Raw genomic sequence first — 13,280 nt, 5'->3', positions numbered from 1 at the left:
CCTATAGTGTTTTTCAAGTTAAGTTTTTTAAAAACGTCCCGCTGTTTTCAGTGATTGAAATACTGCAGCAGGTGCTGTATATGGATCAAAAGTGCCCAAAACGTGTATCTTGTTCGCACATTTTTGTTTTAAGATGGAAATTTGACAGGCTTGTGCTGCCGTTCTATGGAGTTCTATGGCGGTTTTGCCCTCCAAGGCTCCGCGACAGTCACTTGGAAACTATGGATTGTGTGCAGAGGGAATTTGAGAGACAATCGTTTATCCCACCCCTTAGATTGGGCCCTGCCAATGGTGAGTTCCCAGACCCGACATCTTGATTGTCAGGCTAGCCTTCCTGCGCTTGAATGGACAAATTCACTCCAAATGAAAAACGCCCGTCTCAACGAATATTCTAGTAAACATGGTCGATCATCATGAAGTGAACGAAAACACAAAACTCATGATCCTAGCGTGAATTCAGTCTTAAAGTGACAGCATCCTAATAAAGCTCCTGTCTGCGTTTTTAATGTTAATCAAATATCAACGAAAAAAAATCACTAACTGCTCTTGAACTGTAAAAAGAAAATGAAGACTATGCAGTGTTGTTTATTTGAATTATTTACCTGAAAAATATTAGACCTGCCTGAAGAGCACTGTTTATTTCATTTGATTATTTGTTGTATTGTATTTATTGTGCTATTGCTTTTGTTACTAACTGTTTACTTGTCTTTAAAAATGTAGGCTATTAAATTTATTTTAATTTAAGCTAGTAGTTTTAACTGTGGTATCGACATTGGAATAGATGATTGTGAATTTTGAATTTCGGGGACTGGGACTTATGCTGCCTTCACGTTCTATCGGAATTATTGTAAATACTTGTTTCCTAGTAGGAAATTGGATATGAATGCCCTCTCAAGGCATATGGGAAACTCAGAGATCATTCTGTCAACCGAGTTTCCGAGTTGGGCGTGCCATAAACGTTTCAAGCAATTCACATTTCTTATTTGTGACTCATAAAAAGGTCCTGTTAACTGGAAATAAGTGCATAAATCGCATAAGCTCAACAAAATGCGAATGTTCATGCCATAGGTTGAAGACAAAAAAACAAACAAAAACCCCACAGTTACCTGATGTGTTGTGTTGTTGCGAGGGGGTGCGTGAGGGTGAGATTGTGAGAGTCGGTTTCAGTGTAGAACTCGTTCCTTCATGATAATGATCATTCAATCAAATACAATGTTACAATTATGTACAAATACAAAAAAAGATTAAATATAATATGAAATAATTTAATATAAATATGAATTAAATATTTAAATATTAATAAGAGCTACATTTTATTTAATTGATATAACAATATAATGTACAATGTAATATTGTACAAGGCTTAGCCCATATTACATTATATGAGTTTGCACAAAATACATGGTTGACAACAATAAAAGGCACTATAAATAAGCAATAAAAAAGCCTTTTTTATGATTTACACATTTCAATTAATAGTAAAATTCCATCAAATTGAATTGAATAATTGATTAACGATTGTTCAATTATTTTATTAAAATGTGTAACGATTATTCAATTCAATTTGATGGAATTTTTCCATTAATTGATTATTAGTGTATCTGTGATGTATTTTTAAATATGTTAATAAGTATAAAAATATTTTAAGCAACAAAATAAGATTTTTAAACTAGATTTTGCTTTTATCACCTTGAAAATTCTAGCGACTGACTATAAAACACTAGCTGCAAGAGAGTAATTCAAAAAGAGGCTCATAGAGTGAAATACACTGTTACCTGCAGTGGGTGTGGTGTTTTGTTGTTGCGAGGTGGTGAGTGGGAGTGAGTTTGATGTGCTGCTCTGGGGTTTAGCTTTAGTAACCCCTAAATAACAATGTTATTAGATCAAATGTTTATCCTGTAAATACTTTTACACAGTCCTGTATGAGATACAAGAATGCTGGACATCACTCGGTGACCCAACATAGCATACCAGATGTTTTTTTTTAATAAATGTCCTACAATTTTTTTTAATTAATATTATCACAATTAAAAAAAAAAAAAAGGAATTGAGAAAACAAATGTAATTCAACCTGATGCATTCAGACTTTTAGGTTCTCTAAACTATGTTCTTAAAAATTGGCCAAAGTAAGAGTGCATTGTTTTATCACTTCATTCAGGCAATAAATTCATCAAGCCAACTACAGATTAAAAACAAAAAATTCAGTTAATAACGCAATACAGATATGAATAAAACATGAAATACAGTGTTAAATGCAATATTACCTGTGGTGTGTTGTTGCGAGGAGGTGCGTGGGGGTGAGCTTGGTGTGAAAGTACTGGTCCCTACATGATAATGATCATTTAATCAAATACAATGTTAGTAAGATGTTCTTTGGTGTACATATATACAAGGTCTAAAATCAACACTCACCAAATAGCAAAAGTAAAAATCGGCGTTTACGAGCATTTAGAACTATGTCAGTAACAATTGTTTTGCATTCTAACAATGCAATATGAACAAACGTGAACGACCCTCTGTACAGTTGACGGGTCATTGCTGCAACATCACACACATTTCAGCCTTTCCAATGACAATATTCAATCGCCAGAACACATGAAGTTTAAAGATTTCACGCGAAGTTGAGCTCTCTTTTATGCCTTCCTGTAGCCTAGAAATCTAGACACACCCTAGCGGCAGCAAATCTCATTTGCAGGCAGGGTCGTCTAGCCACTCTCCGTTGGCTTGCGAGCTGGAAAAAACAAACTCTGGTCAGGCCAATCAAATCGTGTATAGAGTTGGTGGGCGGGCTTAACATAATGACGGCAGAGTTGCGTTGGTTCCACCTGCTACTCGTAAACAAAGAAGCTGGCGAACGGCAGTCTTTCGAATCGGCTTTGGCCGCGACTCTAGAAGACTCTAAACGGCACTGAAGTCATTCTTAAGCAAGGAAGATGTGTTCGGAGTTTTGACGACCGGATAGCGCGAAAGTTTAATCTATCAACTAGCTCCACTTCACCTTCTTCATTGCTCTGGTTGGTTGTAGCGCTATCCTATTGTGTGCCGAGGGAATTTGAGAGACAACCGTTTATCCCGCCCCTCAGATTGAGCTCTGCCAATGGTGAGTTCCCAGACCCGACATCTTGATGTGGGTCTGGCTTGTCAGGCTAGCCTTCCTGCGCTTGAATGGACAAATTCACTCCAAATTAAAAACGCCCGTCTCAACGAATATTCTAGTAAACATGGTCAATCATCATGAAGTGAACGAAAACACAAAGCTCATGATCCTAGCGTGCATTCGGTCTTAAAGTGACAGCATCCTAATAAAGCTCCTGTCTGCGTTTTTAATGTTAATCAAATATCAAAGAAAAAAAATCACTCACTGCTCTTGAACTGTAAAAAGAAAATGAAGACTATGCAGTGTTGTTAATTTGATTTATTTACCTGAAAAATATTAGACCTGCCTGAAGAGCACTGTTTATTTCATTTATTTGTTGTATTGTATTTATTGTGCTATTGCTTTTGTTACTAACTGTTTACTTGTCTTTAAAAATGTAGGCTATTAAATTTATTTTAGTTAAGCAAGTAGTTTTAACTGTGGTATCGACATTGGAATAGATGATTGTGAATTTTGAATTTAGGGGACTGGGACTTATGCTGCCTTCACGTTCTATCGGAGTTGTCGTAAATCCTTGTTTCCTAGTAGGAAATTGGATATGAATGCCCTCTCAAGGCATATGGGAAGCTCAGAGATCATTCTGTCAACCGAGTTTCCGAGTTGGGCGTGCCATAAACGTTTCAAGCAATTCACATTTCTTATTTGTGACTCATAAAAAGGTCCTGTTAACTGGAAATAAGCGCATAAATCGCATAAGCTCAACAAAATGCGAATGTTCATGCCATAGGTTGAAGACAAAATTTAAAAATTAAAAAAACACTGTTACCTGATGTGTTGTGTTGTTGCGAGGGGGTGCGTGAGGGTGAGATTGTGAGAGTCGGTTTCAGTGTAGAACTCGTTCCTTCATGATAATGATCGTTCAATCAAATACAATGTTACAATTATGTACAAATACAAAAAAAGATTAAATATAATATGAAATAATTTAATATAAATATGAATTAAATATTTAAATATTAATAAGAGCTACATTTTATTTAATTGATATAACAATATAATGTACAATGTAATATTGTACAAGGCTTAGCCCATATTACATTATATGAATTTGCACAAAATACATGGTTGACATGTCAACAATAAAAGGTACTATAAATAAGCAATAAAAAAGCCTTTTTATGATTTACACATTTCAATTAATAGTAAAATTCCATCAAATTGAATTGAATAATTGATTAACGATTGTTCAATTATTTTATTAAAATGTGTAAGGATTATTCAATTCAATTTCATGGAATTTTACCATTAATTGATTATTAGTGTATCTGTGATGTATTTTTAAATATGTTAATAAGTATAAAAATATTTTAAGCAACAAAATAAGATTTTAAAACTAGATTTTGCTTTTATCACCTCGAAAATTCTAGCGATTGACTATAAAACACTAGCTGCAAGAGAGTAATTCAAAAAGAGGCTCATAGAGTGAAATACACTGTTACCTGCAGTGGGTGTGGTGTTTTGTTGTTGCGAGGTGGTGAGTGGGAGTGAGTTTGATGTGCTGCTCTGGGGTTTAGCTTTAGTAACCCCTAAATAACAATGGTTATTAGATCAAATGTTTATCCTGTAAATACTTTTACACAGTCCTGTATGAGATACAAGAATGCTGGACATCACCGGGTGACCCAACATAGCATACCAGATGTTTTTTTTGTAAAAAATGTCCTACATTTTTTTTAAATTAATATTATCACAATGAAAAAAAAAAAAAAGGAATTGAGAAAACAAATGTAATGCAACCTGATGCATTCAGACTTTTAGGTTCTCTAAACTATGTTCTTAAAAAGTGGCCAAAGTAAGAGCGCATTGTTTTATTACTTCATTCAGGCAATAAATTCATCAAGCCAACTACAGATAAAAAAAAAAAATTCAGTTAATAACGCAATACAGATATGAATAAAGCATGAAATACAGTGTTAAATGCAATATTACCTGTGGTGTGTTGTTGCGAGGAGGTGCGTGGGGGTGAGGTTGGTGTGAAAGTACTGGTCCCTACATGATAATGATCATTTAATCAAATACAATGTTAGTAAGATTTTTTTTGGTGTACATATATACAAGGCCTAAAATTAACACTCGCCAAATAGCAAAAGTAAAAATTGGCGTTTACGAGCATATGGAACTATGCCAGTAACATTTTTTTTGCATTCTAACAATGCAATATGAACAAACGTGAACGACCCTCTGTACAGTTGACGGGTCATTGCTGCAACATCACAAACATTTCAGCCTTTCCAATGACAATATTCAATCGCCAGAACACATGAAGTTTAAAGCTTTCACGCGAAGTTGAGCTCTCTTTTATGCCTTCCTGTAGCCTAGAAATCTAGACGCACCCTAGTGGCAGCAAATCTCATTTGCAGGCAGGGTCGTCTAGCCACTCTCCGTTGGCTTGCGAGCTGGAAAAAACAAACTCTGGTCAGGCCAATCACATCGTGTATAGAGTCGGTGGGCGGGCTTAACATAATGACGGCAGAGTTGACACAGTCCCGCGTGCTACTCGTAAACACCTGGTGAACGGCGGTCTTTCGAATCGGCTTTGGCCGCGACTCTAGAAGACTTGGAGTTAAACTTTTCTTTGAGAAAAGAACAAAGAACGGTACTGAAGTCATTCTTAAGAAAGGAAGATGTGTTCGGAGTTTTGCCGACCGGATACGGCAAAAGTTTAATCCATCAACTAGCTTCACTTCACCTTCTTCATTGCTCTGGTTGGTTGTAGCGCTATCCTATAGAGATTGCTAATGTGTCGTCATCATGACGTATTCCCAGTGGTAAACGCAAAGCATTTTGGGAATCCGCGGCACAAACGGGCGCCAGTCTTCTTTGCATGGAGGGAAGAACGCAGTGTTCAAGATGCCGTCTACCTACTGTGTTATAAACTGCAATAGTCGTTCTCACGATAGACGTGGCATAAAGCTTAAAGCTACACTGTGTAACTTTTTTTAGTCTATTCTCAGCTAAAAACACTTAGTTCTTTCAAAAATATATGTGCTCATTAATGTATATTTACTTCTTTCAAGTAATAAAGTATTCTCGTAAGTTTATAATATGCCATTGAAAATACATAAGGTAATGGGATCTAACGGTGGTCGCCATGTTGCCCCTCCATCTTGAAAGTACATTAGCCAAAGAGGGACATACCCGTAAATTCAAGCTTCGCCTTTCGCGTTTTAACCGGTTTTAACACTTGATGGCACTGTACAAAATTCCCTGCCTTGCGCATGTGCGCGTCAACTTGTTCAGACTTGTCTGGTGCATGCGCAGAGAGTTTTCATCTCAGCAGCGTCCAGTAACAGAGTTATACAGAGTTTTCCTGGCTTGTTTATTCCTCAAAAGTCTGTTTTTCCTTGTGTGGTATTTCTGTGCGTTAATAACTCCGTAAGTAATAATAGTTATTGTCATTGTAGATGTGTTTCAGAGTGTGTCATCGCGTAATTCAGTTGATGTCACCTCAGAAGTATTTTTGTGTCAACATACAAAAGCGTAATGCTCACCTATTTGAATAATCATTCAGTTATTTTGTTATCAACAATGTTTATTCGTTTATAGAAAATATTTGCTTGTAATGTATGTTGATGGAAATATGTATCAGGTCTGATCGGCATATTAACAATGTTATACAGAGAGCACTGCAGTGCTAACGTTAAAGCGGCGCACACACTTTTGTAACACAACACCACTTGTTAGCAGCAGCAGCGGCAGCTCCGCTCATTTTAATGCAGCTGCATTTAGCACCTATATATGGTACAATAAGCTCTGGTTTAAGGTTACATTATACAAATGTAACTTATAAGTATAGTTATACAGTTCTTAACTGTGTATCTTCTGTCATGTCATTATCATGTATATTTACCATCCTTATTTGTTCTCTCACAGAAACCACATTTATGTACATATCCACTCAAACCTGTTTATGCCTTGCAATTGGATGACTGAATAAACATTACTATCATCAAAGTTCACTCTGGATTAGCTGCAGTTCTTTCTAGCCGAATAATTAGGCCAGTTGAGCTCCAACCATCCCACTGCGCACAGAATAACCCACAGGCACCGTGTCGAATGTGGACGAGGTCGAACTGGAAGCCATGTTAATCTTGGACTAAATCGGCCACAGTAGGAGTTGAAACGAAATCGGAATTAAGAGGAACAGACACTAAAATTCACTGGATGGTCATATACCTTTTCACCACTAGATGGGGGAAAATATCTCACAGTGTAGCTTTAAGAACGGGATATACAAATGTAAGTAAACACTTTGCAGTTTGAATGATGTCCTGTATGAACAAAATGACGGAGTATATTTTTATGTGTCCACTGTTCCGCGCCCCCTCTCTCAGGCCGGCTACACTGCAATCGTGGCGGTTTTTGTGTCTTTGCACACCAGAAGCGTGTCTGACGCAGCGATGCTGGTGCTATGTGACATAGTGGAAGGCCTATACTTCATGTTAAACGCTTCCAACATGTCGCGTGAAAGATAGGCGTCGGTTCTATTTGTAGCATGCACGCGTTTTCCGCGCGGCTCGAGCCGCAGGCAGTGTGCACGCTCTAACCTGATAACATGGGAGCCGAAATAAAAACGGACACGCCACGCTTGCAGTGTGTAGCCGGCCTCACTCACACACACGCACGCAGGTTTGTTGAATTCGGACTGCATGCAGATAGATGAGAGAGAACGAGGAGTGTGGTGCTTAAAACATTAGCATAACTTTGAACGGACGACAGTTTTCTGCCCCACTTTTACAATCTCCAGGTCCTGGACCCATCCATCTGTAAAAAAGACTGCAGCGACTTGAATTCTGAAAACTTTGTGTGTGTGTGTGTGTGAACGCACAACACTTAATATGTAGTTGTATATATATGAGTGCTGGAAGTTGGGCAAAAGTTTGACGTCCCTTGACCAGTCGCTCAGCTCGTAAGGATCCAGTCCTTTGATTCCCTTTATTTTCTCATCAGATCTCGTCTTTGCATTAGGATTTAGTTTTAGGCGATATGGTCCGACAATGTTTTCTTTAGCCCGCTGCATTTTGTAGGATTATATTCTGTTTTTCTCTCTAATTTTTAATTATTTTCATGCCAGAACACTAGCCTGCTATGCCAGGCCATGTAAACGGGCCAAACATACCCATAATTCTTTGCATTCTGATGACGTTACCACCCAGTTGGTCACATGTCTTAGCGATCTCTATCACTGCATGAAAAAAGGTGTATCCGGACCAGGATACTCCTGTATACACTGCTGAAATTCGGAAGAATCCAGGAGTATACTGGCCGGATAGGTCAAATTCCATGGATCCGTATATGTCCGTATTCATCCGAAATGGTACCAAATCGGATGTATGTTGTGGCCGTATACTCCCATGCTACAGCCATTTGTTGCCATGGCAAATAATCCCATCAAGTTTTTTCCAGGAGAAATTTTCACACCTCTAAATAGCTTTGCCTTCCATCCCCTATTGGTCCTTCATCTCAAACTGGATTGGTTGTTTTTTTTTAAACCACTCCCAAAACCCAGACTGCTATTGGAGGACAGGACGCATTGAAAACCCAGTCAAGTGACTTTATTGGTTACTTCTAAGGCTAAGGGTGGGCTAGGTTTTGTAGCATAGGGACTTGATTGGTTATAGGCCAGCTATGCAGATTTTGCTAATTAATATATAATATATATATATATATAAAAAATAATCCCCTCTCCCTCCCAAAAGAAAAATACACACAAAACAATTTGAGAAAGTCTGAAATATTTATTAAAAAGGTATATAAAAAATAAAAAAAAAAACATTCTTAACAGCATTATAAACGAACATTAAAACAATGGTGAAACAAAAACAAGTGAACTAAATGTATTTAAAAGGGATGAAAATGTAAAGGAACAAATGTAAAAATATAAACAGTCCAAAGAACATAAATATACGATAAATTGAATTGGTAAAGAAACAAAATGGGAAAAAAAATGAACAAAATGCATTTAAAAGACAGATGTAAAGGAATAAAATGCACAGTGAACATAAAAAGGAAAAGAATAAATATACAAATTAAACAATATAAAATGAGAACAATACATTTATAAGACAAAAAAAAGTGTATATAAAATACACATAAATATTCCAAGTAAACAATATAACCAAATAAAAAGAACAAAGAGCATTATAAACATACATTCAAATGAATGGGGGAAAAGATAAGTGACACAAAATGTTTCTAAAGGAAGGCGACGTAAGAGGTACAACAATACAAAACGTGGAGATCAAAAGCAACATGGACATCTAAAAAGGAACAAACATACAAAGTATACAATATAAAACGAGACAAAGAAATCTATAAATTAAAAAGTGTATATAAAATATATGTAAATGTTCTATATATGGGAACCAATAAAAGTATATAAACATAGGAATAAAGAAAATATAAAATGGAACAATTGAATATTAAAATTATAATTATAAAATAATTGTGACCAACTCTAACACAATGTTGTTTGAGTTTTGAACATTTTTTCAAACTGCCGTGATGGGCTGGTGATGTGATGTGTAGTGTGGGTCAGTCTAGTCTGGTTTGTAGTAGCTAGCCTAACCAAGCCTTCCATCAACAACAGCATCATCTTCATCAGGTCTATAGTTGCGGTCTTCCACAGGTTCTGTGTTGGTTTGTGCAACCCTGGACCTGGTTTCCAGCAACTGCAAAACATGACAGTAAATTAACCACTAAAACTCAGAGAGGAGTATAGTAACATTCTGGAGGGAAAAAGCTTAACCGGTTTCTTAACTTACCCGTCTCTTTCTCTGACGGTTCTGCATAGTGTTTCTTTTCTGGGCCTTTTCAGACTGAGCCAAAGAATACTTCCTCAGCAAAGTCTCACAAAATAAAATATATCTTGCGACCTGCCAAATAATACATTAATAATATATAGTTAATGCCAATAAAAGTAAGTAAAACAATTCAATTAAAATGTATTTGTATAGCGCTTTTCACAATACATATTCAGGGTTTTTCCTGGGTCAAAAATGGTCTTCGGTGGTGGCTGACAGACATGGTCATCCACACACACACACACACACACACACACACGGTAAAAAAAAAATACCCTACCCACTTGATCTGCAAGCGCAATACTGACAATAAATTTGAAATAAATTCAAAGAAAGTTTGTAACTTTTGCTTATCTTATTTTGATACCTTGATGTTTGTTTTTGTTCCTCATTTTTACACTATTTACTGATAATTGTTTGTTTTGGTAATCATATCAATATTAAAAAATAGTATTAAAAAAAATGAACAAATAGCCTAATTTTCTGCCATATACAATCAGCTAGCTAACAACAACTTTGTTCTGGGTTCACCTCACTCCAGTCTAAACTAAATGATTTTAGGCTATTTATTTTACTACACATTGTCCACATAAATAAGCTGAAAGACTGTTGATAATTAAAAATCAACAGCACTCTTGCTAAATTGGGTAAGCACGTCTTGTGTTCTCATTTCAGGTGTTGTTCAGAGTAAATGATTAAACTGATTCGTTAGTTCAGTGTTGGACAGATCAGTTCTAACCAGTCGTTAAAATGATTCGGTTCAAAGGAGTCATTAGGTCGCGAATCGGACATTAGAAGACGCGTTGTGTGTGAATCCCGTCTTTAGAACATCGCGAAAGATTTGTCAACACACAGAAAACACTTCATAACCGGATAGGATTTGTTTCCTGTTTATTTAAAGTATGGTTTATGTCAGCTGGTCAGAGAATCAGTCAATGTTTTTTGAGCGCATTTCACACCCAGCGGTAATTAAAGGAAAACGTCTGATAGCGCCACATGCAACATGGATTCGGTCTTCCGACCTTTTGATTTTGATTAACGTAATATGTGAAACATTAGAAAGTTAAGAATGCTTATTTTGAAGACAGAGAGCGTGCGAGCGGGGGAGGAGCTCACTGATCGTTCTCTCTGTCACTCAGTTAACTCAAGTGCAGCAGTTATCTACTACATCACTCATAAATCACAATAACTGATCAAATAAGGCTTTGGCGGGACAAAAATTTGTTTTGGCGGCCGGCAAAAAATTTTCAATGTAGGAAAAACCCTGATATTGTTTCAAAGCAACTTCACAGAAAATGCATGCGTCTACATTACAGAAAAAAACAGAGAACATTAAAATAATGACAACATTTTTAAGATTACCTTTTACACATTCAGGGTCAACATCTGTAAAAGTTCTTCAGGATCATGGATCCAAAACTTCTGGATCATGAGGGGGGAAGAAACATGCACACACACAAATGAATATTAATTTGTTTGATAAAACATTAAAATTAATTATCAACTTACGGACATGGACTTGCAAAACATACTCACCAGGCCCATACAAAAACTTCACAGTAGATCCAAAATTCCTGGTTTGCCTATAATTCTTCAGAGTCCAAGGATGGTGGTTTCCTGTCCTCTCTGTTGAACAAGTGTACATGACAGTGTTCTCAGATTATTCATTCCAAAACTCTGTTACATTTTATGACAAGCTTGATCTTAAAACTAGCTGACAGTAGGGATGGGCATTATGACCATATAATTATACATACATGAGACATTTTACAATAACGATATCACAATATATTTATTTTGATGGATATTTTATTAAAATGCTACAGAATAATACTGCTTTAAAAGTCTTCACTGTATGATATTCAATTAATTAATATCACTTGATTCTAAAAGAAGCAGAAGGTCTTCTCTATTCTTTTGTTTTATTAAAATGATGACAAAGCTGCAGCCCCTTTAAGAACTGATGCACAGAATGACACGCATCCGGGTTTCCACACGTTAACTTGAACTGTTTGACTTTACTTCAGACATAACTGACTGTTTAAATCAAGTGAATACCTCACATGACAAGGTTTCTGAGATAATTGTGTGCATTTTACAGAAAGATAATTGATTTCGGGATCGCATGCTGTCTGGGAGAGGCTTATTTTAACACATGCATGTCCCGTTCATTATTCTACATTCATGCATGTTTCCGTGTCAAAATGTCAAAAAGTTTTAGTACAATCAGTGCTGCGTTATATACGCTATATTCACATTCCGCGATATAAAAAGGTAATGTTAACGTTTACAGCAAAATCGCTAACAATAGTCAGTATCATCAGATCGCCATAACACCCAGCCCTATCTTAACAATATTACAACACAACAAAACACAGAAACAGAATATGTAAGTTAATCACGATTAGCATATGACTTTAATGCACTAACGTTATATCTTGATAAGCAGCAGAAACAATATAAAGGGATTTACGTTACCTTCTGCCGTCTGCTGTCCGCCATTGGAAACTTAGTCTGTTCGTATTCATGTTTTTTCGTTCTCAGTCGACATCCCACAATCAAAATTCGTCCAAAATAAGATTTTAACAGGTTTAAATGGTCCATGCAATGCCATTAATAGACCGACGTGAAGATTAGAAGCCGCGATCGCGTCGCGTCCCCGCGAGCCACGAGCAACTGCAACGACAACGGGTGTATAATTCAAACTGAAGGCGCGCACTGTCATTGGTCAGATTTCTGGATGACGTTCAGATTGACCAATCACGCTCAAAAGAACACGGAAAGACAGCAAATAGCCTTGCAAATATAGAAAAAAACTTGTTTTAAACAACAGTTAGAAAATGTGTATATTTCTTTTTATTTGCTGTTATATTTAATTAATTGGTCAAATGGTGTTTTGTGGTGTGGGCAGAGGCCTGGAAGTTTCAACCTGTGCAGATTTGCAGTGCAGATTTGTACTCTTTAAAAACAATTATTGTTTGATATTTAGTTTGCTATATATTTTGTTATATTTGTATCCAGAATTGAATGTAAAACCAGTTTGAATGTAAAAATACACCTTCACTGTAAAACAGAAAATTAAAGTAAAATATCTTAATTTAAATAAGGAAAAATCTGTAAACTAATAGTGTTTTCTCTAAAACGTTTAATGTAAATTTCTGTGAAGTTTTTTAACTTTATTTGACTTAAGATATTTGACTTTAATTTTACGGTTTTTGTTTTGCAGCTGTAGCTGTTGTTTTTTTTAGGTTTTTATTTTTACAGTGTAAAAATAAAACTAATAAGATTTACTTTAAAATGACAAAGAATAATGTTAAATT

The 13,280-nt window shown here is 36.1% G+C and overlaps 1 protein-coding gene across 9 annotated transcripts in view; it reads right to left on the bottom strand.

Moving 5' to 3' along the window:
- The window catches only part of ptprc (protein tyrosine phosphatase receptor type C), a 56,454-nt gene that overhangs the window by 17,353 nt on the left and 25,821 nt on the right, over positions 1–13,280 (bottom strand). For all 9 annotated transcript variants that reach the window (XM_079807577.1, XM_079807578.1, XM_079807580.1 and 6 more), the window contains 6 exons: positions 5,087–5,146; positions 4,597–4,683; positions 3,924–3,998; positions 2,265–2,324; positions 1,776–1,862; positions 1,107–1,181 (listed from right to left, as the gene is read on the bottom strand). In XM_079807577.1, the coding sequence (XP_079663703.1) occupies positions 1,107–1,181; positions 1,776–1,862; positions 2,265–2,324; positions 3,924–3,998; positions 4,597–4,683; positions 5,087–5,146 (444 nt within the window). The remainder of the gene's footprint in view (positions 1–1,106; positions 1,182–1,775; positions 1,863–2,264; positions 2,325–3,923; positions 3,999–4,596; positions 4,684–5,086; positions 5,147–13,280) is intronic.

Source organism: Gobio gobio (genome assembly GCF_949357685.1).
Source record: "Gobio gobio genome assembly, chromosome: 24".
Taxonomy (NCBI): Eukaryota; Metazoa; Chordata; class Actinopteri; order Cypriniformes; family Gobionidae; genus Gobio; species Gobio gobio.
This window is presented reverse-complemented; position numbering and strand designations above follow the sequence as displayed.